Below are 27,712 nucleotides of genomic sequence, written 5' to 3' on the forward strand. Positions count from 1 at the left end.
TTTCTGATGTTAGCCCATCTAATTAACCAGTTGGAGAAAATCCTTTTGGTTGACAAATGTGAAGAATATGGAGGAAGCAGAACTATTGCAGTATCAATTGTGATAAATCATAGCAAAAGGTGTACAGTCCAAGCCTACACAGTACTTTTGTAAGCTGTCCAGCTGTTGATTGGATTCTGGGTTGTTTTAGCAGTAAGTCTTATATGGAAAAAGACATGTACAGTTGTACTATAATTCAAGCCTAAAAATAACTGTAGAGTAGTCTGTTACAAAATTATGAAAGAGCACGCCATGTTTGGAAACAAACACACTATTCACTACTGTAGTAAATCTTAAAGTGTAGCATCTATGATATGTGGAGATTGTTTCTCTATTCTACATAGAGACACCAGCCATAACTGGGTATCAGTTGCACTTAGGTGTCACAAGGTCTCATAAACTTTCTAGAAATAGGATTAGTGATTGGAATTCCTCGATGTTGGAAATGGGCATGTGTCTGTTGAATTGGTCCTTGTTTGCCTGCAAGGTCAGTCAGCAGGGACACAGCTTTCTTTAGCTTTCTCTATCACTACTCACAAGCAGGTAGTAACTCCTCACAACAGGATTAACGGACTGTTATTTACCATCCTTACAGAACTATGGAAAGACCAGGACCTGGATAATCTGTTATAGTTAGGTTTGGAAGGGAAGAGGAGAAAGCAAAAAAAGTATGATCTTGTAAGCCCAATTCTAAAGACTGCCAGTTCCAGAGAGCTCACACATCAGGCATATACAGTGGACGCTCGGGTTGCGAACGTGATCTGTGTGGGATGCACGTCCGCAACCTGCAGTGTCGTGCCTGCGCATGTGCAGGTTGTGATTCGGGGCTTCTTCAAATGTGCAGGTTGCGATTTAGCACTTCTGTGCATGCGCGACCGCTGAAACCTGGAAGTAACCCATTCCGGTACTTCCGGGTTTTGGCGGTCTGCAACCCAAAAAAACCCAACCTGAAGTGTCTGTAACCTGAGGTATGACTGTACTAGGCAAGCGAAATGGTACACTGTTTCTTTTGAAGAACTGAGGGCCCATCCAGACTTCTGCTTGTCCCACCACTTTCCCCCAGGAATACATGATCTTTACCACTGAATTGGAGCCTAATAAATTATTATTATTAATAAATAATTATTATTCAGGAAGAGGGCCTTCTCGGTAGTGGCACCTGCCCTGTGGAACTCCCTCCCATCAGATGTAAAGGAAATAAACAACTATCCAACTTTTAGAAGACACCTGAAGGCAGCCCTGTTTAGGGAAGTTTTGAAGTTTTATTCTGTTTTTAATGTTCTGTTGAAAGACTTCCAGAGTGGCTAGGTAAACCCAGCCAGATGGGTAGGGTAGAAATAATAAATTATTATTATTATTATTGGTGCTGGAGGAGCCAGCTCAGAAACTGACTTAAGCTGGGGTGACGCCCCAGAAAGAGGCTCTTTACTGACAGGAGGGACCAGCTCTGGTAGCATCCCTTTAGGACAGTGGTGGCCAAACTTGGTCCTCCAGCTGTTTTGGGACTACAACTCCCATCATCACTGATCACTGGTCCTGTTAGCTAGGGATTATGGGAGTTGTAGTCCCAAAACAGCTGGAGGACCAAGTTTGGCCACCACTGCTTTAGGAGGTGCCTGACTAGAGTTTTTCTATGTCATAGGGGCAGAGCACCTCTTTGATAGCCTGCTTGAAGCTTCAGCTCCTGACTCTCTTGATTACTGGTGTCAAGGATGAAGAACAATGGGCTTCATCCCGGGGAGTACTAAAACAGGGCTGAGTAAAGCTTTCACAGTTCTTCCTACCTATACATCTTCATTTTGGACCTTAGGCATTTTTCTGTAACCAATTATCATTTTAAAACAGTGCTACTGGTTACTCTTAGATTCTCATTCCTTTCATTTATTTTGGCTGATTGTGAATATCCCGACTTTGGTTATTAATATCGTCATGTCTCTGAGGTACGAGAGATGAATTAAGACAATTGTTTTGTAAAACTGGTACAGTGAGATGCTGAAATTTATACATTACTTCAGATTTTGTTGTGTTCCTAGCCACAGACAGTCCTGGTGTGCTTGATTTCAGCGGTTAATACTGTGAGATTGAGTATAACTGGCCTCTTGTCTCACTAGTGTGTGTCCTGTGCATGCATGAAAAAAGGGAGCAAGTGGCTAGAAAAACAAAAAAACAAAAAGTACATTTTTATCCATTAGCATCCCAAGGGGAAAGTATGCTCACACAATCATTTGTCACCCAAAGCTATCGCAGGGGCTAAGTAAAATCGCCACTTCTGAAGACCAGAAGCATTCAGCTTGAGGTACATGGGCTCTCTCCTCATCCTTTTTGTTAAAAAACAAATGAACTACCATATATATCTCTAGTTATATATATATATCTATAAACAGGCCCTGAGAACTCTACATAATGTAAATACATGAGAGCTGCCTTTGAGGCAATAACTGCCAGTCCTTCATACTTCATATAGCATAGTATACTGTGGGTGCTTCAAGCAGGTGGGGGGATGGGCGAGAATTTAAAACCTGCTAACTGTCATATTGTGAGGAACTGTCATATTGTGAATCCTTGGAATTCATTTACCGAATTCCCCACCACTGCTACTAAAATTACTTTTAGCACTTGAAAAGCTGGGGTGGGGAACTTAAAACATTGAGAGGCTATTCTACTTTTCAAAGGGAAAAGGGTATAAAGGAGAAAATCTATAATGGCTCTTAACAAATGAGACAAGTACAATGTTTCACCAAAAGAAGACTAAGCTAATGTCATTTTGCCCCTCACCCACCCCCATCCTCCAACACGTGGAAGCAGGTTTATGCTGTGGAAACTAGAATTTACAGTTTGAATGACCAACTTTAGAATTTTTTTATTTTATTGGTAGGCTGTTCTAGAATGTAGAAGCCACATAATGGAGGCTTCAAGAAGCTGTCAGAGAATTGTCTGGAAAGAGAATGTGGAGGCCATTGATCGGTACATATATGTAATAGATGAAGTCATCTTTAAAAGTCAGTAGTTAGCAAATAATAGTACCTTCTCATGACATGAAGTGCATAGGAAAAAGGGAGTTGTCGTTCCAGATGCCTATTAAAAATGGTACAAGTTTTTGGGTTTTTTTAGGCTAGGCCTATGTCTAGCATAAGGGTGAGATGAATAACAGTAAAATCCTATATATGTTTCCACAGAACTAACTCCTATGCAGATGTGCATGGGATTGTAAACCTAAACCTTATTTTTTTCACTCTGTGAACCGAAACCTGTATTTGTATTAAATAACATCTCACCATAGTGAGAGAACAGTTGGAATGTGAGAGGAATTGTATATTCTCCACTCATAAGGCGGCATAGGCAAATAGTGTGGGTTTTTGATAAAGTTATAAAAAATACAAGTAGGACATGGAAAATGTCATTTTATTTATTACTGAAGATATTTTAGGTAATAGCAGTGTAGAGCTGGGTGTCTCTCATGAGTTTGTCCTCATTCACTTATTAAGGTGTTTGTTTAAGGTATTTGTATACTGCTTATCAAATAGACTTCCCAAAATAGTTTACGTAAGATGGTTACAAAAATAAGCACTGATTTTCAAAAGAAAGTTACAATAAAATGTTTGGGCATTTCTTGACTTTTAATATCAACATTGCACTGCTCAGTGTTTTTCTAGTATTTGGATTCTGGATTTTTATTGACATTTCTACATTTTAGCTTTGTTATTTTATGGTTTTTTTACTTTGTAAAACTTTTTATATTAAGCAGTTGATAGATTGATTAAATCAATAAGGAATAAAGATAACTGTTTGTTAGAAGAAGCTGTAATTGCTTCTTCTCCACTCCTCTGAAGGGCAAAATAGTTCTGCAGAGACCCATCCCTGTGGTGACAGTGGGAGGAGAGGTGCCACCACTGGGAGCAGGATGGTGCGAACTCGCCAGTTCATTTCTTCTCCATTCCCCTTTGCAATAGTAGTACAGTCATACCTCGGGATAAATATGCTCAGGTTGAGCAGGTTGCACTCCGCGGCAACCCGGAAGTAACAGAGCGCGTTACTTCCGGGTTTCGCCGCTCACGCATTCGCAGACATTCAAAATGACGTCATGCGCAGGCGCGCTATCGCGTCTTGTGTTCTGTTCGGGATGCGAACGGGGCTCTGGAACAGTTCCCGTTCGCATCCTGAGGTACCACTGTAGTAGTAGTAGTAGTAGTAGTAGTAGTAATAATAGTAGTAGTAGTAGTAGTAGTAGTAATAATAGTAATGATGATGATACCACAACTGCATTTAGAGGCATGGAAGACAATTTTAAAAGTTTGTAGCATTCAAACATATGAAAAAGGTGAACTTTCAAAGCTGTCATCCTTTGAAGTAAGTTCTATTGAAATACTGTATTGGCCCGAATATAAGCCACACTTTCCCCTCAAATTCCAACTGGAAAGTAAAAGTGCGGCTTATATTCAGAACCGAGCGCTGCACACCCGCCTCCCGACACTACTGCCCTGAATGGTAGTGTCCCCAAGCTGGCGCTCGGTTTCAAGCATGCTGCGCGCCCGCCTCCCAGCACTACTGCCCCCGCGCACCCTGTGCCGGGAGGCGGGCCGCACCCACAAATAAGCCTTGAATTTTAAAGGTATGGCTTATTTGCGGGTGCATCTTATATTTGGGCCAATACGGTAAATGGAATTGTACATTGTAGTAAATTATTTGACAATTGCAGTTAATTTTTAAAATGCTTGAAAAATTTGATGACTATGCTTGTTGCCACTTTTGATCTCAAAAGAAGAAAAGTATTTGGAAAACCAGAATCAAATAATATTATGTTCTGATTCCTGTAGACTACTACGCTAGCAAATGAATGTAGGATCAAGCAAATGATCCATTCAGAATTTTATACTTGTTTGCTAGAAGCAAAATTAGATATTAGAATGTTTTTTTCTACTAATAGTGTTGATTTTAATGGTCAGTGTATAGACAGGAAGTATTAGATTAAGCAGGGAGGCTAGACACAACCTGAGATATTTTAATAAGTCGGGGATGGAAAGACCTTTAAGCTCTGGACTTCATTTTACCTTCCACCACAAGCTAGGATAATCAGCATTCTCAGAGGTTTAGTTAACATAGTCCCTCATTCACAGATGAGGGTTGTTTATTGGAGCCCAACTCTTTTACTTCCTTGATGGGAAATCCTTTTGAACTTCTGGCCATCTGCCACCTTCAATAGTTTTAATACAGTGTTGTTATCCCTTACTTTAGCTCAGGCGTTCCCAGACTGGTATGTGAGCTTTATTCAGGTGGCCCATGGCGTGTCTGTAAAAATAAGATTAAAAAATCATGCAGCCTGTAGCACAGCACATTACAATTTCTACAACAAGCAGGAAAATCATTAACTGGTCCACCAAAAGCCTCGGCTATTTTCAAGTGTTCCATGGGAGGGTGAGGAGTTTGGGAACTATTGCTTTAGCTAAAGAAGTTTCATTGCACCAGACGGACCTTCCAGTTACCTGCAATTTTTCCTGGTAGGCAGTTACACGAAGTATTATCTGCAGTCACACACATTTCTACAGTAGCTGCAGAAGTCATGAACCTATCACGGGGCTTTTCTGTTATTTATGCCATCTGCAACTGTCTGTGAATAGAACATAGTGGGATGACACTGGTTCTACTTCTTTACCACATATATGGGAATCTACTGTTCATGTGCAAGTCAAAAACACTGATGTTGTAGACTTTTCCAGAAGATCCTCCCTGTGTTAGACTGTGATAGTACATTCCCATATGTCTGATTGCGTTGAATATCCACTCAAAGAACCACAGCTTACAGGTAAACAGCTTTGTTTACTGCAAAATAGCAAGTCTCTCTTGGTATTATTGCAAGTTTAGATTAATTATGAGTTAACTGTGGAAACTGTGTGGGAGTTCTTCCTGGATTTTGATGATCTGTTAATCTGCTCAGAGTTGGTGGCTCGTATTTAAAATGTTTTTATGAGCAATATAAATAGCATGAATACATTTTATTGGTCTTTGCTTACATGAAGGTCGTGTGTAGTGTTAGGTTTCAGCATCTGGATAAAAACAGAAGCTTTCAATAATAATTGGTTTGACTCAATCTTGCAATTTAAAATGTATTTTTTAGTGCATAATGTGATATTAACCATTTGTATTACAATATGTGCCACTACAACATCTGTGTGTCATTGGTTGAAGTTTTGCTCTGAATGGTTTGACCGGAACAATTTTGTTTGGGTGTAATTGTTATGAGTATAACTATATTCAAGCATGATTTTTTGTTTTTATAATTTTACATAATTTGCACTGAGACTTCTTGCTTTGTCACCACCTATATAAATCTAGATGAATATATTTATTGAGAGCAGCTTTGAATGTTAATTACATACGTGAGAATAGCAATGTTATTATTTCCTGGATGTTTTCCCGAGGAGGTGTGCACAACATGTCTCCACGTAAGGATATTATTTAGAGAAATGTGTGAGGGTTTACTCTTAATCTTAATTGTATACACATAGGGTTAGATCCAAACATAGACATGCTTAGACTAGATCCCCTGAAATCAATTAGGACTAAGTACCACCAATTTCAGGACACGGGTTGCGTTGTGAGTTAAACCACAGAGCCTAGGACTTGCTGATCAAAAGGTTGGCGGTTCGAATCCTTGCGACGGGGTGAGCTCCCGTTGCTTGGACCCTGCTCCTGCCACCTAGCAGTTCAAAAGCACGTCAAAGTGCAAATAGATAAATAGGTACCGCTCCAGCGGGAAGGTAAACGGTGTTTCCGTGCGCTGCTCTGGTTCGCCAGAAGCGGCTTAGTCATGCTGGCCACATGACCCGGAAGCTGTACGCCGGCTCCCTCGGCCAGTAAAGCGAGATGAGCGCCGCAACCCCAGAGTTGGCCACGACTGGACCTAATGGTCAGGGGTCCCTTTACCTTTACCATCCATTTCAGAGGATCTGTGCTAAGCATGACTAAGTCTGCGCCTACTCACAAATCCAGGAAACACAGCATGCAGAAAAAACTTAACACATGGCTGAGAGCAATAAGGCAAACCATTGCATCTGAAGTTCTCCTGGCTTGTGCTGGCAGGAGCAGAGGTTGGGAGCCATTCTTTTTTCTTCTGTTCTGCCAGCACCAGACTAGTACAGCTGTGAAGACCACACTCCTCTCAAGACAACTCAGTGCATCCATAGTGCATCCACCCTGTAATGTGTCATTTTGGGGTGCTGTGCTGGCTATTATTGGTAGGATAACTACTGGTGGTAGTGTTCCAATTGCTGCACTTTCCAACGCTGCAGTAGGAGCCTCCTGTAAATGGAGGCCAGCACACAGGCATGTCCACTTTATCCTAACTTCATCACTAGCAGCTGAGGTAGAATTGCACTCTTTCTTATTTGTGCATATTATTAACACCTGTAGCTTCAGTATTATATGAATGATAGCCAGCTAAACTAATCATACAGTACATCCACTGAAATAAATGGAGTTAATTAGCTGAAGTTCACTGATTTCAGTGGTCTATTCTGGGTACAAATTAGTTGGATATCGTTTTTTGTTTTTTTTATATACTGTGTTTTGGAAAGAGACTGAAATTAGTAGAATCAAATTCATTGAGAGATAGACTGAAGTGTACATTGTGCAAGCTATAAATGAATTCCTGCATAGGAATAGGACTTGTTAATCCTTAAAAGGTAAAGGACCCCTGACAGTTAAGTCCAGTCACGAACTGCAAATTAAATATTTTCTACAGAAATGGCTTTGGCCTAGTATTTTTTGATGCCAGATAACTTATATGCATTATTTTTTCTTCCTTCTATTAAGCACGGTGTTATTGCTACAGAAGATGAAGAGTATTTTATTGAGCCTCTAAGAAATGTATCCGAAAATGCCAATCATTTTAGTTACGAAAGTGGTCATCCTCATGTTATTTACAAAAAGTCTGCAATGTACCATCGACTCTTCTATGATTATACTCACTGTGGTCTCTCAGGTAAATAAGTTACAATGACAATAATGGGTTCATTCCCTTTCTTTGATAAAATACCAAGATAATTTTTGTTTTCTTTCAAAGGAACCATCTATCTTTGGCATTTATGATTTTATATTATTTTTTCAGGTTAAGATCTGGAACATAATGGGTTTTATGCAATGCTGCACCTGTGGGCTCCTGCCAGTGCAATGGCATTTTGTTTCCTCTCCCAACCCGAACCCCCGAGCTGATTTTGAGGGTGCAGGGTAGGGGCTGGAGGGGTCAGGGTAGGAAGAGGAAGTCCCTTGGGGCACCCTGAAGTGCCTTGCATCAGTGGAGCTGCAGTGTTGGATGAGACCCAGTGTCTTTGAGGCAAAGACTGAGAATAATCCCTTGTGTTATGGCTATACTGTAAGTCTCGCCAACACTTTTGGGTTCACAGGCACATTTTCAAACTGAAGATATTGTTCTGGGCACTACACATACCCTACAACCAAGCACACATTGCAACCTGGCCAATTAGCTACTACAGAATGCTTCTTTCAAGCTTAATTGTAGTGGGGGAGGGGACCCTGCAAATGCTGTGGAAGGGCTTATTGGGGACATGTATGCCTGTGAGCACCATGTTGGTGATCCCTGCTGTACTGCATGTGCCACTGCTACCAATTTGGCATCTTAGGGAGATGCCCAGCCTTCTTCTGCCCCTTAATATTCCTAGAGCATTTCTTCCTACAATTTGCTTCTTGTGTAATGTTGGCTAAGCTTAGAGATATGGCTGCCTCTCTTGGACTTTTTTCTTAATTCTGCTGCAATAATGCCACTGATTGCTGCTGCCGTGGTATGGGGGGTGAAACTGGCTCCAAGCAACAGAGTAAATGGAAGATGTGACCCATTGTGCTGTCCATGAAAACCATGTGCCTTACCTGAATGCTACACTGCCTTTACACCATAGAATATAGTTCTTAAAATAACACTTCCTGATGCCTTTACTGATAGTGTAATTGTTTCCAAATATTTTTCATCTAATCATAAGAACTTAAAATATATCAAAATGTATAGGAAATTCCTCAATAGTATAGTATTTGTCACAACAAGATTCAAGGTATTCCTATTTCACTGTAAAGTCAAACAATTTAATAAACAATAAACAATAAATGCTGGAGACATTTTGTAACTGGTGTAAAAACAGTTGGTCGTTTCAATGTGTTGGATCCAGAGAAACACAAGTAGATAGGGGAACAGTCACAAATCTGGTTCTGCCAGATTTTGGGCATTCCCCAATCAAGAGATATTTTTCAGGGAGATTGGGAGGGGCAAGGAGTCACCCCGCCCCAACTTTTACTTTTGTTTCTCCAGATACAGCACAATTAAAGTTGTTTCACTACTGATGCTCTCACAAAATAATCAGGGTGCAGTGGGGGTAAGGTCCTATTATAAATAAATTATAAATAAGTTAATATTATAAATGCACTATTTTATATATACTAATTTTTGCATTCACGTTTGTGTTTTTCTTTCTGGTTCAAATTTGAGGAGCCATGAAATAATAAACTTATGGTTTAGCTGAAGTATAAAACTTATTCATAGCAGAATATTTGAGCCCATATGAAACTTTGGGCATACTTATATGATCAAATTAGATTTTTCTCCTTCTTTTCTTCTACTGTGGCTCTACTTTTTATTCACCTTGAAGCAAGAACCTATTTGTATCCTGCTTTGTGATTGGTTAGAAATATATTCAAAATTTCAGTCAATCTCATATTCTGGTCTGCAAAATTTGGACTTCCATACACTGATTGCTCAGACTGTGAACACATGTTTAACCATGTGTAAGTCCTGCAATTCATTGTGGACATCTATCACATTGGTGAGTGATAAATAAATTTGTATGTTCATGCAATCTTCCTCGCTTTTAGTAGAAGCGATATGTGACAATGTAAAAGAGAATATCCGAAAAGGCTTAGTGCAAATACAGCTTTTAATATTGAAGCAGGCTGTCTGATATCTTCTAAGGAAAAATTAAGATGTATAATGTTTATTAAAAGATAGTGCTCACAACAAAAACTCTTCAAGAATTTTGAAGAGACTATAAATATAAAGCAGATGTACATGAAGATGTTAATATAGCAATCCACTTGATGTCACTAATTGTTTTGATTCCTAGAAGACCTCACAGGAAGCAGTAAACCTTGGTGGTTGAACAATACCCTTGCTTTTCCAACTTTACTTCCAAATAATCACACATTAAGTAGTCACCATCGACTGAAGAGATCAATAAGCACTGAACGTTTTGTGGAGACGTTGGTAGTAGCAGACAAAATGATGGTGGGATACCATGGTCGCAAAGATATTGAACATTACATTTTGAGTGTCATGAATATTGTAAGTTTGATCCCTCTACATGTTGATACAACTCATTTTAATATTGAGGGCATTGTTGATGTTAATTTCAAACTTAAGAATATGTTTGTACCAGCTGTGTTTTCCAAGTTAATGATTGGGAAGTGTACTGCTCACTTCTCTTGCAATGCTTCTAGTAAGGTGTCGAGTGACATTGCATTAGGAACCGTGTCCCCAACAAGCTTTTTCTTAGAAATGGCTCATACAGGTGCTTGCTGTCAAGTAAATTCACTTGCAAGCTAGCAAGTTCAAGTGGTAAAATGCAAGCTGCTTCTGCTTCCATGTTTCACTCGGGGTAGGCGGTGAGAGCTAATGCTTTTCCTTTGTTGGAGCTAGGGTAGCTCAAAATTGGGTATTGGCGTGCTGTGCAGAAGTTGAGGAGGAGGCTGAGTATTCAGGTGCACAATATAAGGAACATTTGAAGCAATGCTCATATTCCTAATTCCACGTGTTTCTGATTTGGGTGAAATGGTATGGGGGGCAGGGAGCCTATGTAGCTAGATGCCAGGATAACTTTTACAGTTCTTCTGTGTGTGCCACAGAAGCTGCAGTGAGGGTAATAAGATTCTGCTGTTAGTTTTAAGATAGGGCTTTTGTACTACAATTTTTCAGTCATATAAAAACTAGTTTCCAGCATTCTATCATATTTTAATCCAGTCATGTTCTCACTGAGCTGATAAACCTGTGGACTGTACTACTTCAGCTTATTGTTTACTCATAGGACTGAATGTACTTCCACATACATAAAAAATACAGCAAATAGAATGCTAGCATGTCAATGAGAAGAAAGAACCCAGGGTCAGAGTCTAAGGAATGGCTTGGGGCAAGGAGCAGGTTAGGTTTCCACATCAACAGTGTTCACAAGTGTATTCCTTTACAAATTCTCCTCTAGAAGTGGATAGTTGCCTTAATTCTTATTAGGAAAAGTAATTAATTGTACTTGGAAACAGAAGATTGCAATATATTGACCCTTTTGAGCCCATATACTACTATAATAACAGGCATTTGGCTAGCATTGACTTAACACATTTGCAGAACATTTTTACTGGGTATGGAATTGGGCTTGCTACAGGAATGGTTATGATGTGGGTGGGTAGTAGTGAGTAAGGGTTGGAAAAATTCTCCATACCCTTCTCTCTTGCTTTTCAGACTTGATGTCACTTAGGTAGTACTGTTAATAATCTGCACTGGTTAATAATAAACATTTGTAGAATTTTTTTGTCTGACTTTATGTCTTTTCTTATTTTCTGGAGGTCAGGTTGCCAAACTTTACCGTGATTCCAGCCTAGGAAACGTTGTGAATATTATTGTGACTCGTTTAATTGTTCTTACAGAAGATCAGGTAAGAATGAGTTGTGATATAAATATCAGTCCCCTAAAATATAAATCACACAATCAAAGTATAATAATATTATGTACCTAATAATTGTTTAGAAAAACAGTATTCGATAATCAAACCTCATCTGCAAACATTTTATGATCTTAAAATTAGAAATTAAATGGTATTAATTTGCAATGTTTTTCAAGATTTTTACTTTTATTTAATGAAAATGTGTGACATACATGGAATATTTGGATGCTAGAAAGTTGTCACAGCTTGTTTTTTTGTTTTGTATTTTGAAAGTGTAAGGGCTGCCTTCAATATTTAAATACATTTTCACACATGAAACTAATCTGTCTGTGGGGAAAAGGTAACATTTGAAACTAATCTGTAATATTACTTTTAACAAAACGATTATTGAAGTTTAAATTAAATCTATGAGATCTATATGCACAAAATAATTTGTAGGCCAGATTTAACACAGATGAAAATTGGCAAGAAGAAATTATTCCTAGAAATCACTGCTTCTAATTATAGATCAGATTTAGACTTCAGAAGTCTTAACCACTGACCCTAGTAATTTGTTTGGAACATTTCTGGTATGCATGTTGTATTGCAGCCAAACTTGGAGATAAATCACCATGCAGACAAGTCCCTTGATAGCTTCTGTAAGTGGCAGAAATCCATTCTCTCTCACCAAAGTGATGGAAACACCATTCCAGAAAATGGAATTGCCCACCATGATAATGCGGTCCTTATTACTAGGTATGGTTTGTTGAAATTATCTCATTTTTTCTCTTTTCTGTTTCTCATTTGTTTGTTTTCACACGAAGAAGCTAGAGTTGAATTTGTAGTAATGATGTGCAGGATAAAAAATATTGCTTGTGTTTCATATTGCAATAAAACACTTAGTAGTTCAAACTACTATTTTCCATTCAAAAGTGGAAAATGACTATTCAAAACTTACATGAAATTAATGTATGTGACTGTCTGTGGGATGAATCCAGACTTTGCCTCCCAGGAACGGAAAGTTTTATTTTGTCCATGAAAGGTTTTTGATCCAATAGAGGGATTCCATGACTGATTTCTCCCCCTACTGCAGCCCACTTCTGCTCGCTGAAAATGTGCTCCAAAAGGCAGGGGGTAGTCATCTGGAACAGTTGGGGAAGTGGCACTGGGGTCATCATGAAGAAGGTGAAATCAGCAAAAGGCATCTCCCCACCCCCTTTCTACCAGTGGGAGCATCTCCTGAGTAGAAACCTGCTCAGGAGATGGTCCCACTGGCAGTATCAAAGACAGGATCCAACATTATATGTTTAGCACTTTTAGAATTGACCAAACCAACTTTCAAATAAAGGATTTCAAAATAAGGTAGAGAAGCCTGTAGAAAGTAGAAATACTACTAGCCATACCATTATTGTCCTTAAAGTTTAAGACCCCAATATTATGGAAGATACTCAATTGACAGAGATTAGTGATGTTTCATTTATAGTTTTTGAATAACATTTGGAGCCCCTTTCTTTATGGGGGCAAAGGTTCCAATTCTGGTCAAGGTCATAATAAAGTGCACATTTTCTTTTATGTTTTGCCACAACCCCTGGATTGGTGCATCACCCTATAGAAGCATTGATTATGTTCCTTCAGATAAACCAACAGTACGGTATTTCACTTATCTGTGTGACCGAAGGCTGCAATTACTTGCATGCTTACCTAGGGAAACATCCCGTTGAATTCAGTGAGACTTCCTTTTGAATAACAAATGCACAGAGATAATTTAACATGGGTGGTATCTGACTAAGTAATGTTCAAGAGTGGACCCACTGACATCAGTGGACTTAAGTTAGTCACAAGTAACTTTATTGCTTTCAGTGGTTCTGTTGGTATGCTTTAGTCAGATACCACGCATATGTTTATCCATGAAGTGGACTTATTAGTGATGTACACAATGAAAGGTTCCTGCTGTTTGTATACTTTGTGACATTCTAAAAAATTGAAATGAAGTAATTTCATTAGGGTTTTTTAAAGATAATTTTCTGTTTGTTGTTCATCCAAACTAATGCCATAATGCCCTGTTCTTTCCTGATAACTACTAATTTCTGAATTACAAAAGAAGACTGGCTTAATGCACAGTTTTTGTTTTACTTTTTAGAATGTTAATATTATTTTGTTGAACCTAATTTGTTGTTTGGAAATTATATTCTGGCCTGTATTTGGTGTTAAGGGTAAGAAATGGAAATGCTATACAGAAATCCATCTGTCATGTATGATTTAGTTGAGATATTTGCACTGCAGGCGGTTGGACTCGATGACCTCTGGGGTCTCTTCCAACTCTACAATTCTATGATTCTATGATAAGTAACTCCTGTTTAGTTTAGTGGAACTTCCTGATAAGTGCATGTATGATTGCAGTCACAGTAGGCTTTAAAAAGTGCTAGAAATAGATCTGTGCATGTAATGACAGGTGGAAGTGATAACTGGGAGGTGGGGAAGCTGACAGTAAGGAAGAGATCAGGGTAGTGCAAAGTGATATATACTGGAACAAAAAAATAAACAAATCCCAACTTAATAATAATAATAAATTTATTTATACCCCACCCTCCCTGGCCAACACCAGTAAAATTACAATAAAAACATAAGGGGGGGAAACCAATTTATAATAATACAGTTTAAAATGCAATTTAAAATGCACCCGCATTTTAAAAGTAGCCCATAGATCAAAACTGTAAGGGGAGGAAAAAACATAAGGGTCAGACTGAGTCTAAGCCAAAGGCCAGGCGGAACAGCTCTGTCTTGCAGGCCCTGTGGAAAGATGTCAAGTTCCGCAGGGCCCTAGCCTCTTGTGACAGAGCATTCCACCAAGTCGGGGCCAGTACTGAAAAGGCCCTGGCCCTAGTTGAGACCAATCGAACCACCTTGCAACTTGGGACGTCCAAAATGTTGTCATTTGTGGACCTTAAGGTCCTCCGTGGGGCATACCAGGAGAGGCAGTCCCGTAGGTATGTGGGTCCTAGGCCGCATAGGGCTTTAAAGGTCAAAACCAACACCTTAAACCTGACTCTGTACTCCACCGGGAGCCAGTGCAGTTCACATGTATAATGAAGTATCTGAACACAAGCGATAGTAAGACCATGGGGAGGGGATTAGCACAATTTAGTCATCAACTCAATGTGCAGCAGAGATTATTATGAGAGGGACTGAAAATGAAGCAGCCACTATAGTGAATTGATAGAAGTCTATAGTGTGGCTGCATTTGGAATACAGTGGTATCTCGGGTTAAGTACTTAATTCATTCCGGAGGTCTGTTCTTAACTTGAAGCACCACTTTAGCTAATGGGGCCTCGCGCTGCCGGAGCACGATTTCTGTTCTCATTGAAGCAAAGTTCTTAACCCGAGGTACTATTTCTGGGTTAGCGGAGTCTTTAACCTGAAGCATATGTAATCCGAGGTACCACTCTACTCTGTGTGGTGCTAGTCACCTCATCTTAAAAAGGATATTGTAGATACAGAAAATTGCATCTTCATATAATGCATAATTATAGAATTTGCTGTCACAAGATTTGGTGATGGCCTGTAAGCCTTAAAAGGGATTAGATAAATTCATGGTCAGCAGGTGCATCAGTATCTGTTAGCTATGATTGCTAAATAGTTCTGGGTTCAGAGGCCTCATGGCACAATGGTGTGTTTGTGTGTTTAATGATGCAGGTGAATGTTTGCATTCATGCCCTCTCTGGTGCTTCCTCGAGAGTCTAGCTAACTATTGTTGGAAATAGGGTGGATTACGGTATATGGACCTTTGGTGTGAGCCAGCAGAGCTCCCCTTATATTCCTGTTCCCTTCCCCATTATATTTGTATCTCACCCTTTCACCAAGGAACTCAGTTGCATAAATGAGAGTGATCTTGTTATCACAACTGTTAGATTGGGTTGAGGAAGAATGATTTACCTAGATATCTTGGTGACTTTTATAGCCAAGCAGGAATTCAAACTCAGGTCTTCCTGTGTGCTCTGGTTATGTGTTTGTTACAGAAATAAATGCATTATATTGGGGACAGATGACTGGATGGAATTGTAATTCCTGGTGGTGGGCAAGACCATTTCAGCTTGATTTGAAACTGGGTCACTACTTACAAGCATCACTAGTTAACACAGAATCTTGTGGGAAGAAAACATTTTGCCTCCTCAGAAGCCAAAAAGGTTGAGAAAATAGATGCTGGGGAAGACAAAAGCAAATGCATTAAATGTTGTTGCATAAACTATAGTGGTTTGGGTTATGGAGTTCCCTAACTTGTTCACACAAGCTCAGGGATTTCACAGTATAGTATAGGGATCAAAAACATTTTTCAGTCAGCAGCTACCATAGGAGTTACCATGGATTGGGTTTAAGCCAAAAATGGACAGGGCCACCACTTTCCCTCTAATACACCCTACTTTGTTTCTTACCTTCCCGCCCAGTGAGCTGCTGAAAAAGAAATAGATTACTCTTAGCAGATGACTTCCCCTCACCATTCAGTCGTTCCTCATCCTTGCTAGAGGTCTGAACTGATTGCTTGCCAGGGGGCTTTTTCTTCCCTCCTTCCATTGTTGCATCTTGTAACAGACCTTTTAGGGAAATCATATTTCTTTCATAATATATTTGAATATTCCAGTAGCTCAGTGGTAGAGCATCCGCTCTGCATACAGAAGGCCCCAGGTTCAATCCCTGGCATCTCCGGGTGGGGCTGGGAGTGTCCTCTCTCTGAAACCCTGGAGAGCTGCTGCCTGTCACTATAGACAGTACTGGGATAGATGGACCAGCTAGATTGACTCAGTATAAGACAACTTTCTGTGTTCCTAGATAAATTGGTATTCTAAATTTGGCTTTTACAAACTTCGACAATATTACTAACTGTTCCTTAACTTGCAATATTCACTGATTGTTGTATTTGTCGATAAAGAGTGGAAAAGATAGTGATATTTGTTTATAGCTAATGTTAACTGTCCTTAACCATGTGCACTGTCATCTTAACAGTGGCATGGAGTGTTTCCTATTAGACTGAAATACCAACTACCACCACTTGCCAATTTTGAAATATCTTCCCTGGCTACCAGTTCATTCCCAAGCCGCTTTAAGATGCCAATTTGTTTGTTTTAGTTTTAAGCCCTATACAGGTTTGAACTTACGTACCATAAGGATTTCCTTTTCACCGATCAACCTGCTTGGTTGTTAAGATCTGCTGACACCCTTCTCTAGGTGTCCTTACAATCAGAAATTAAGTGAGTTTTTGTAGCATCCCAGCTATGGGATGCCACCCAAGGATTATACATTGGTATCCTTGATAAGCTTTTGTTTTCTCAGGCAATATGTATCTCAGGTGATATTTATATCTTATTAAATGATTTTTAGTTTTTTGTGATTATTCTGCTCTGCTTCACAAAGAATGACTGTCAGAGCTGGCTCCGGGTCCCAGCTCACCAAGGACCAACGCTAGCCGGTAGTACAGTATCAAAGTCTTTATTGAAGAATAGTCTCCATTTCCAAGTCTCAGCGTCCCAGCTCTACGTCTGGACTTTAGACCGGCGAAGCTCTGTCTGAGTCCCCACCCCCTGTGCACCAGTTTAAGACTCTAATCTTACTCCACCTCTTCCTTCTCTCTCTCTTCCTCTGGGTCTTACTACCCCCCTGGGTCTCTTCTCTCCTGGACTCTTCTGACGCAGACGTTGACCCGTCTGACTCCTCCCCCTCTCTTCGTCGGGCTTTAGGACCTGGCTCCCTACCCGGGCTGCCCACCTTGCCGCCCTCCTGTACATTTGAACTTGGCGCGCGCGCGCGTTTAACTTTCCTGATAACCGTTTCCTCGCTCCCTGACGAGGGTGTGGTCACTCCTCCCTCACGTTCTCCCTCTGCCTGCGCGCTCCCTGATTCCGATGCCTTGGACTCCTCCCCCCTACTGCCCTCTGGGGGGGACGCTGGTCCGGATTTCCAGCTGCTACTCTCTGAGTCCCCTCTGGCCTCTTCTTCCCGAGGTGTCCCCCTGGGCACTCCCCTTGCCTTGACCATGGGGGCCCCTTTCTGTGAATCCTCCGAGTCACTGGAGAGACTCAGAGACCTCGGACTACTGTCGTCGCTGACATTTCCTTCAGACTCCTCCCCCTCGCTCTCCGTTTCCTCCCTCTCCTGTGACTCTTCTCCTGAACCCCTGACAATGACAAAATCAATTAACACTGAATATTATTGTTGGTATCCATCAACATGGCATCCATGAGACAATGGAGTAGTGTATCTTTTGGGGGTGAAGTCAGACTGCTGGAAGGGTAGCGCATCTGCTGGGCTATGGAGATCGATCCAGGAGAGAGATATTTTGTTGCAGCTGGGGCAGATTTAAGCAGCTGGTTGTTCAGCTGCTCCTGCACTATGGCATTTCCTCTTTCTGTGCTTCTCCCAGTCATTCCTCTTTTGGTCACCGCTATGGATGCATGACCTAACTGTTTGTCTCCAGGTACTACAATTGTCTGCAAGTGATTCCCTCATGGCAGGATTGATGTTGCTGGCCTTCATGTCACATATGCAGACACCTTGCAGAGTTGGTCTGCCAATGGGCCTGGTGCCTGAAGCCAGTTCCCTGTAGAACAAACCCTTGGGGATACTGCCATCTTCCCTTCTGTGGACATGACCAAGCCATTGTAGACACTTCTGGGTTAGGAGTCTGAACATGCTGGGAATGTGGGCTTGGGAGGGCACATCTTTGATTGAGATTCTGTCCTGAGATATGATGCCCGAAATCGTCCTTATGCAGCACATGTGGAAGACATTGAAGCGTCATTCCTGGCCATAAAGCTCAACGTGCAAGCCTGATAGACCTTCATCTTGGTCTTGGATGTTAGCATCACATTCTCCCATGTACTTTTGGAGAGGCCAGATACTGCCATAGTTGCCTTACTAATACACTTGTCCAGTTCAACATCAATGGAGAGGTTGCTAGTTATGGTGGAACCCAGGAAGACAAAATCATCTGCCACCTCAAGGGTGTGGCCACCAATGCTGATGTGTGGAGTGTTGGTAGCGTCCTGACCCAGGATTTTGGTCTTTGTCAGGCTGGTAGTAAAGCTGAACTCCCTGCAGGCTTGGGCAAAATGATTTGATGAATCTCTCTAGAGCTTCCTTGAAGTGCACTGTCAAGTCTATGTGACCTGCAAACAACATCTCTCGAATAAGGACCCACCACACTTTTGCCTTGGTATAGAGACATACCAGGTTGAACAGACCCCCATTGCTCCTCAAATGAAAGTACACACTGTCTTCAGTTGAGCTGAAAGCATATGATAGCACCGAGAAGAATATGTCAAAGAGAGTTGTGAATAGAACACAGGTCTGTTTCACACTGCTCTATAAGGAAGGTGTCTGAGGACAAGCCATCATACTGGACAGTGCCATTCATGTTTTTGTGGAAGGACACAATCATCTTGTGAAACTTAGGTGGGCATCCTGTCTTGTTGAACAGTGAGAAGAGTCCTTTTTGGCTGATGAGGTCAGAGGCCTTCATCAGGTCAATGAAGGCTATGTACAAGGACTGTCTCTGCTCTCAGCATTTCTCTTGCAGCTGGCGCAATGATAAAATCATATCAACTGTTGACCTTTGAGCTCTAAAGCTGCATTGTGACTCCACAGAAAGATTTTTAAAGTTGTTGGTACGAGAGGAATGGTATCCCTTCCCGATTCCTCCTCTGTAAATGACTGGTACCCTCAATTCTGATTGTACCAACTATCAGTACCAAGTAGTGAAGGTTTTTGTGCACTGTACACTGCATGCAGGAAACTGGTGTGATTGTTGCAGGCACAAATGTAATACAAACGTAACCAAAGCGGAAAGCTACTTCTCCCACTTGGAACTGATATCACTTAGCTGAATAAGTGGACTGCAAGTTAAATAGAAAAGCACTTAGAAAGCTCTTGGGAAACTTAATTAGCTACATTTTAAATAAAGTAGTAATGTGAGTTTCAAAATTGTGCACCATTTAAAAAGAAAATGTCTCTGCTGCCTGCTAATTGGTAGGAGTGTTGCTTCTAAGATGTGTCAGAAATCTGTTTTACATTAGATCAGATAAGAAGAACCTGCTTAAACTCATGTCAAAACATGATTAAACAAAAGAAAATATAAGGAACTGTTATCCTTAAAGTGCTCCAGCACCAAAGACTGTGTTTTTAAGTGAGGATTGTGCCAGGAGAGCAGCTGGAGGATCAGAATACTTGCAGCAGCAATTGCTCCTTTATATATAAATATGATCTTTTTTGTTTGTTTAACTTTGAAGATTTAAAGTCATGATTTCTCAGTCTCAGTAAATGTTAATAAGAGCTTACAGTTTGCACATAATGTATACACAATTAAAATAAAGTAAAAGTAGGCTGAATTGGCATTTAGATTGTTAGAATGCCACATAGACACTATTTTGTGAGAAGTCTATTAATGTAAATGGTAGTTAATTATTCAACTGATTTTTTCTATAAATAATAATAATAATTTCCTATAAATATTTTTGGAAATGTATTTTTGTATACATAAAAATATTATTACTATTTATTAAATTTATATACCACCCTTCATCCGTAGATCTCAGGGTGGTTTACAACAAAAAATATAATTTTTTTTAAAGAAATGTATAAAATAATGTGTCAGTGATATCTGCTTCCAAAGAGTTGAACAAGATTGACCATACTAATGTTTATGAATGCTAGAAATAATAATTGGTTTGCCTGAATCCAAACTTTTTTGGAAATTTAAAAAAATGTAAAATATAAAACATTATAGGATATGAACATGTTAGAATCAGTTGTAATATTCAAATTTGTGACAGAGAAGAGATGGAAGGTTTGTAATTGTAGAAGTTATGTATTTGCTGAAGCTGCAGAAAAATGTATACAAATGTATACATGTTTGATCATTGAAGGATGTTAACTGTATTCTAATATGCATTCTTCATATAGTGTAACAGTTAATTCCATACATTATTGTATTTTTAAACTGCCTTTCCTTTAAACATTTTTTTATGGTGACTTGCAATCTAACAGAACTGGATGGTGTGTTGAAGCTACGTCGCTCATCTGGCTTCCCTACAGCTTAGATGCTGCCTCATACCATACCAAGATGGAGACATGGGAGGGACAAGGTCAGTTTAGTGCAAATATGCCAGTGGAACCAATCAGAAATGTTAGAGTCTTTAGAAAGTCCAGTTTTCCCAGGACACACATTAAGCTAAAATTGGTGTTACATTGGCTATTTTCCAATCCTTGGGTATGGAGGCTGATCTGAAAGACAAACTACATATTTTTGTTAGAAGATCAACAATTTCACGTTTGAGTTCTTTGAGAACTCTCAGGTGGATGCCATCTGGCCCTTGTGATTTGTTGGATTTTATTACTCCATTTGTTCAGAAGAGTTGCCATTCTTGCATTGACTAGCTTATTCCAAATGTAGCTGTGAGAAAGGGAGGAACCTTTATTGGAAAAAATAAATTCCCTTGTTAGATGCAAAGGCAATATTTGTATGTTCAAATACAGCCATATGGTGTCTTATTCTTATTGATTAACTTACTTTGTTGGGTGCTTATCAGTGTTTGTTGAAGACAAAATAATCACCATTCATTCAAACAAAATTAATGTGTTTACTTTGGTTCATTTTCAAACAATCAAACTGTAGCTGATTTCTTACTGCTATAGAAGTCTTGTCACTACTAGAGGAGGGCTTAGGGATTTTCAGTAGAACTAGCAAAGCTTTAAAATCTTAACAGCCCATTAACTGCAGGATATGGTTCATGAGATTTAATGGATACTTGTTAAAGTGAGACATAACTATTCCATTGCAGGAAGGTTGAGGAGGGGTGTGTGTGGAACCATAGAAATGTTTGTTTTTCCTGTTCCCTCCACCATAATAAAATACCAGAGCTGCATTTTTAAAAAAAATCCTTCAGAAAGCATTGCTGTATATACATTTGCTGTACTCCTTAGCATGTCATTTCACAAAATAGATTATCAATTGTTTGAAGAAACCTTTACACACACACACACACACACACACACACACACAGAGAGAGAGAGAGAGAGAGAGAGAGAGACTACTGTAAATTTTACATTGCACTGAAGTGCTCACTTTGCTCTACTTTTAAAAATCTGACAGCTTATGAGAGTAGTTCTAACTTAATGTCTATGGTATAATATAACTGGCTTTAGATTCTATATATTTTTTGAAAACAAATGAGTTGCCACAAGGCTTTGGTGGGATATAAAGTATTTGAAATGGAAGCCAACCTCCTTTTCAACTGAAAATACTGTGTTAACACTCAATGTATGGCAATGTACTCATTCTACTACACATTTAAAGCATAAAACAAAAACTAATTTGTTTTTACTAATGTTAACTACAGTCAAACCTTGGTTGTCGAACGTAATCCGTTCTGGAAGCCCGTTCGGCTTCTGAAACTTGGGACAATCGAGGCGCAGCTTCTGATTGGTTGCAAGAGCTTCCTGCACTCAAGCGGAAGCTACATTGAATGTTCGGCTTCTGAAAAATGTTCAAAACTGGAACTCGAGTGTAGGGCGAGCTCCTGACAACTTCCAGGTTTTTGGCATTCGGGAGCTGAAACGTTTGTCTGGAGGCGGTTGGAGGATGGATGGCGGCTAACAGATTGAGGTTGAACCGTGACAAGACAGAAGTACTGTTTTGGGGGGACAGGAAGTGGGCAGGTGTGGAGGACTCCCTGGTCCTGAATGGGGTAACTGTGCCCCTGAAGGACCAGCTGTTTAGCCTGGTAGTCATTTTGGACTCACAGCTGTCCATGGAGGCACAGGTCAATTCTGTGTCCATGGCAGCTGTTTACCAGCTCCATCTGGTACGCAGGCTGAGACCCTGTCTGCCAGCGGACTGTCTCACCAGAGTGGTGCATGCTCTAGTTATCTCTCACTTGGACTACTGCAATGTGCTCTATGTGGGGCTACCTGTGAAGTTGACCCGGAAACTACAACTAATCCAGAATGTGGCAGATAGACTGGTGACTGGGAGCGGCCGCCAAGACCACATAACACCGGTCTTGAAAGATCTACATTGGCTCCCAGTACATTTCCGAGCACAATGCAAAGTGTTGGTGCTGAACTTTAAAGCCCTAAATGGCCTTGGTCCAGTATACCTGAAGGAACGTCTCCACCCCCATTGTTCTGCCCGGACACTGAGGTCCAGCGATGAGAACCTTCTGGCAGTTCCCTCACTGCGAGAAGCCAAGTTACAGGGAACCAGGCAGAGAGCCTTCTTAGCAGTGGCACCCGCCCTGTGGAATGCCCTCCCACCAGATGTCAAAGAGAAGAACAACTACCAGACTTTTAGAAGACATCTGAAGGCAGCCCTGTTTAGTGAAGCTTTTAATGTTTAACAGACCACTGTACAGTGGTACCTCGGGTTACATACGCCTCAGTTTACAGACTCTGCTAACCCAGAAATAGTACCTCGGGTTAAAAACTTTGCCTCTGGATGAGAGCAGAAATCGTGCTCCGGCGTTGCAGCGGCAGCAGGAGGCCCCATTAGCTAAAGTGGTGCTTCAGGTTAAGAACAGTTTCAGGTTAAGAACAGACCTCCAGAACGAATTAAGTACTTAACCCGAGGTACCACTGTACAGCGGTACCTCTGGATACGGACGGGATCCGTTCCGTTTCACTGCGCGCGGCATCATTTTGAGTGTCTGTGCATGTACGAGCAGCGGAACCCCGAAGTAACGCGCTCCGTTACTTTCGGGTCGCCGCGGAGCGCAACCCGAAAATACTTAACTTGAAGCTACTTCAACCCGAGGTATGACTGTATTTTAATACTTTGTTGGAGGCCGCCCAGGGTGGCTGGGGGGACCCAGCCAGATGGGCGGGGTATAAATAACAAATCATCATCATCATCATCATCATCATCAATGGAGCTGTTTGAGCAGCGAGGTTTTACTGTATTTGCTTTTTGAAAGATGTTATTTAATAGTTTTCTGAACTGAATACTTAAAAACTTGACCACTCTTTCTCACCCCAACATTTTGGAGCCTCCAGCTGTTTTGCCACTTCTGGCTCAGATCCCACTTTTTACCTTTTCCTGTCTTTTTCTCTAGCCTTTACATCTACAAGCACCTCTTCTCAGCCAACTGTGGCTAAAGATCTACTGGAATAAGTAAAATGAGGGTGAACATATTAGCATCAGTTTAGTAACTGCCCTAATTGTCTTGCATCCTGGAAGAGCATTATTGTACTTTTGTCCAATCCACTCCCCTTTAAAAAATATCAATTGACCTTAAAGAAAAGATGGTGGCAAGGTGCCTTGAAGGTTTGGGTTCTTGCCAAGAGCTTAGCTATGCTTTCTGCAGTAAGGGACAGCTTAGTATCGTGAAGCCTTTGATTGTGAGTCAGCAGCAAATTAGAACCTCAAATAGATAATTAATTATCTTTGTGATTTCCCTCAAGCTTTATGCAGTAATTACAAACTTCTTTATTGGGCGAAATGGAAATTAATTTGAAGTTACTAATTCATTTATTTTTATTTTGTTCTATAAATCAGTTTCAGACATTTCTTATCTAATGTAGCAGAGAAATTATGACACCTGAGCTTGTTGAATTTGCTATCCCACTTTCAGATCTTAATTTGGATTTCAGTGAGAAAATGTGTTAGTTGCTGTGTGATTTGTAAACCTTTGGAGCAGTACCCTGGTAATTATGTGATAACAACTGACTTGTGCTAATTTTTCCACAACATGATGCATTTGTTCCAATGCTGAAACTGGCTTATTTTAACACAGGGTTCAATGTAAAGGGCTTTGGGCCTGGGATAGAAAAATGGTTAAATTATCAGATATCAAATCCTAGTATCTCTATTTATTGCTGATTTCAGCTGGAGTAGAAATGCTGTTGTAGCCGTTCAAAAGGGATACAGCAGAGCTTTCCAAAATTTTCATGTTGATGGCACACTTTTTAGACATGCATCATTTAGCAGCCCAGTAATTCAGTTTTACATCATTTCGCGACACAGTAATTCAGGTTTATTAGCAAACCAGAGGTTAAACTAACTCCTTTCCAGCCCTGGGAGGAGCATGGGGAGCATTCACATGACTCACCTACACACTGCAGTCAACACACTAGCGTGTTGCAACACATAGTTTGGCAAGTTCTGGAATACAGAGATATAATACATTGGGAACATAGGCAAATGGGAAATGGGAAAACAAATCTTGGGTATTTTAAATGGGAAAATTATCAGTAGTGGTATTTTATAGTAATTGTTACGTTTAAATGTCCGATTTAAAGGTTGCTCATCAGTTGGGATTTCTCAGTTAGTGCTGAATTATGTAATTATGCTGAAATCAGTTGGGATTTCTCTGTTAGTGCTGAATTATGTAATATTTTTAATATTTTAAATTAATATTGTGTTTCTCTAAGTTGGCTAAAAAGTTATACAAATATTAAAAGTTTCTATATATATCCTCATTTGTACTTAAACATATTCTCGTATTCTGAAGTCTGACCTAGCATAAACATCATTCTGCTTTGCTATATCAGCTGCTTCTAGTGTTTGTTTTAAGTTAAAGCATAACAATGATTAAAGGCTTATGCAGCTCTTACACATCTCCAGTGGTGCAGACTTCCAGTGAATAGTTATTTGTGCCAGCAATGCACTTTGCAGACTGCAGTGAGTACTCTTCAGAAAAGCATTTTTACCATAAATTCCCACGTCCATACAGCTAATAACATGGAATTGTTACCACTCAAATAGTGACTGTGAATAAACACATGTGGGCAACCCATGGCTGCCAAGCTGCATGTGGCTCTCAGCTGCATGTGTAGCCTGCCAAGTCCTGCGGAAACCCACCATTTTTCTCCTCTTCCCAGCTGATCAGCCATCAACTGGGAGATGGTGAAAAGATTTTTGTTTCCATGTTGCTAAGCCTGGAAACAAAGTCTGGACCAAACCCTCCATATTTTAAATCCCTATGAGAGTCATGCTGCTGGTTTGAACTTCAGATACACTGTCTTGAAGATGCATGGCCAACTTTCATTGTGAAATCTCAGTCTTCAAGGGAAATACAGCATTATGCTCTATTTTGCATCTTTGCTTCTCCCTTTTGACATCAAGTGTAGGGGTTGAACTCATATTTGACCGGAATAGTCCCAGAGCTGCAAACTTTCATTCTGATTTCTCAGGTTTTAAGCAAGAGTTTTTGCATCTTTCCCTTCCTACTGGTTCAGGAGTTGGGACTGGTTTGAACTACAAAAACAGAACTCTAATATAAAATTGTATTATGATTTCTGAGTGATAAGAAAATTAGAAAGCCCTGGTAAGATCAGTCTAAAAGACATCATGGTGACCAACCAGATGTCTATGGGATGTCTGCAAGCAGGAATACAACAGCACTCCTTCCATTTTTGACTCACAGCAACTAGTATCCAGAATCATACTACCTCCAACAGGAGAGGTAGATGGATAGATTTACCCTCCATGAATTTGTCTAATTTGCTGTGGATTTTGCTCCCGTAAGAAGTAGTAATGGCCAGCAACTTGGATAGTTTTAAAAAACAATCCAATTTAATGACAATCTCTACATCTTGTGAGATCACATTTGATTAGTTCTCCAGCCAAACAGCTGCAGCTCTTGCTGCGATGGAGGGGGCTATTTGCATAGCCAGAATCTCAATCTGCAGAGTTCTACCCAACTTCAGGAAAACCAAATGTGACAAAGACATAGATGTTCTATTATATTCATTTATTTTTATTTATTTATTATTCTTACATTCATATCTTGCCTTTCTTTAGTGGTGGAACGCAAGATGGAACAGATAGTTTCCAGGTGGTCACTCATGCAGGCACTGACTGAATGCCAATCTGTTTAGCTTCAGCAAGGTGGTGACATCATGTGCCTTCAGACCATACCCTGGGTCTTATACTATGTGGGAATAATATGACTAGTATATACAACAACAGAGTAGTAGTCTTTCTGTTAAAAAAATTGTCATACATGCTCTCAGTGAATTACTGCACTGACAACAAAGTATTTTTTCTTTTTGTATAATCCACACTAATTTATTCCACCAAGTAAAATGGTAAAAGGAAATATTGTAGAGGTAGAAGTTTGTTTTGTTTATGGCAACTTGTAAAAGACATGTCAAACAAATAACAGGAAAGCTATTCCTATTGAGAAACGTGACATGTGCACTATCCTTTTTCTTCCTTTTTTGGTGTTCAAGGATGAAACTAAATGAATTGTTTACTTTTAGTTTAAGGCAAAATGCTGCTTTGGTATACCAGATTCTGTAAAACTAAGCAGATGTTGTGGCACAAGAAATCAAGAGTTTCAAGTCTTGTATAAAGTTTTGTTGTTCCTAAACATGCACGTTAAATCTTATACCCAGACTTTGAATAAAATGATGAGCTTGTAGTATTTAATCCCCCAGAACATCAGCTTTATACAGCAACTTTAAAACTATCAATGGATTGGCATTTCTACTTAATGCCTTAAGGGACGCGGGTGGCGTTGTGGGTTAAACCACAGAGCCTAGGACTTGCCGATCAGAATGTCGGCGGTTCGAATCCCCGCGACGGGGTGAGCTCCCCTTGCTCGGTCCCTACTCCTGCCAACCTAGCAGTTTGAAAGCACGTCAAAGTGCAAGTAGATAAATAGGTACCACTCTGGTGGGAAGGTAAACGGCGTTTCCGTGCGCTGCTCTGGTTCGCCAGAAGCAGCTTAGTCATGCTGGCCACATGACCCAGAAGCTGTACGTCAGCTCCCTCGGCCAATAAAGTGAGATGAGCGCCGCAACCCCAGAGTCGGCCACGACTGGACCTAATGGTCAGGGGTCCCTTTACCTTTACCTTTACTTAATGTCTTAAATACTGGAGGTGTTTAGCCTTATCCAATCATCCTTCCTAAAAGGATCAATACAGGATGTTTGATATTTGAGGCAAAAGGGGCACCCGCTGCTGAAGCTACCGCTGCAGCCCAGTGACACTGTCCCTT

At 40.3% G+C, this 27,712-nt stretch overlaps 1 protein-coding gene across 15 annotated transcripts in view; it reads left to right on the top strand.

Annotated features, from left to right (window-relative positions):
- The window catches only part of ADAMTS6 (ADAM metallopeptidase with thrombospondin type 1 motif 6), a 123,840-nt gene that overhangs the window by 16,159 nt on the left and 79,969 nt on the right, over positions 1–27,712 (top strand). For 8 of the 15 annotated variants that reach the window (XR_014503048.1, XM_083403720.1, XM_083403722.1 and 5 more), the window contains 4 exons: positions 7,849–8,017; positions 10,161–10,378; positions 11,655–11,738; positions 12,337–12,482. Coding sequence is in view for 14 of the 15 variants with exons in the window: in XM_083403720.1 (XP_083259846.1) it covers positions 7,849–8,017; positions 10,161–10,378; positions 11,655–11,738; positions 12,337–12,482 (617 nt within the window). In the remaining variant the exon portion in view is untranslated. The other 7 variants (XM_083403714.1, XM_083403715.1, XM_083403711.1 and 4 more) reach the window with 7 other exon arrangements.

Source organism: Podarcis tiliguerta (genome assembly GCF_965153285.1).
Source record: "Podarcis tiliguerta genome assembly, chromosome: 11".
In the NCBI taxonomy this organism is placed as follows: Eukaryota; Metazoa; Chordata; class Lepidosauria; order Squamata; family Lacertidae; genus Podarcis; species Podarcis tiliguerta.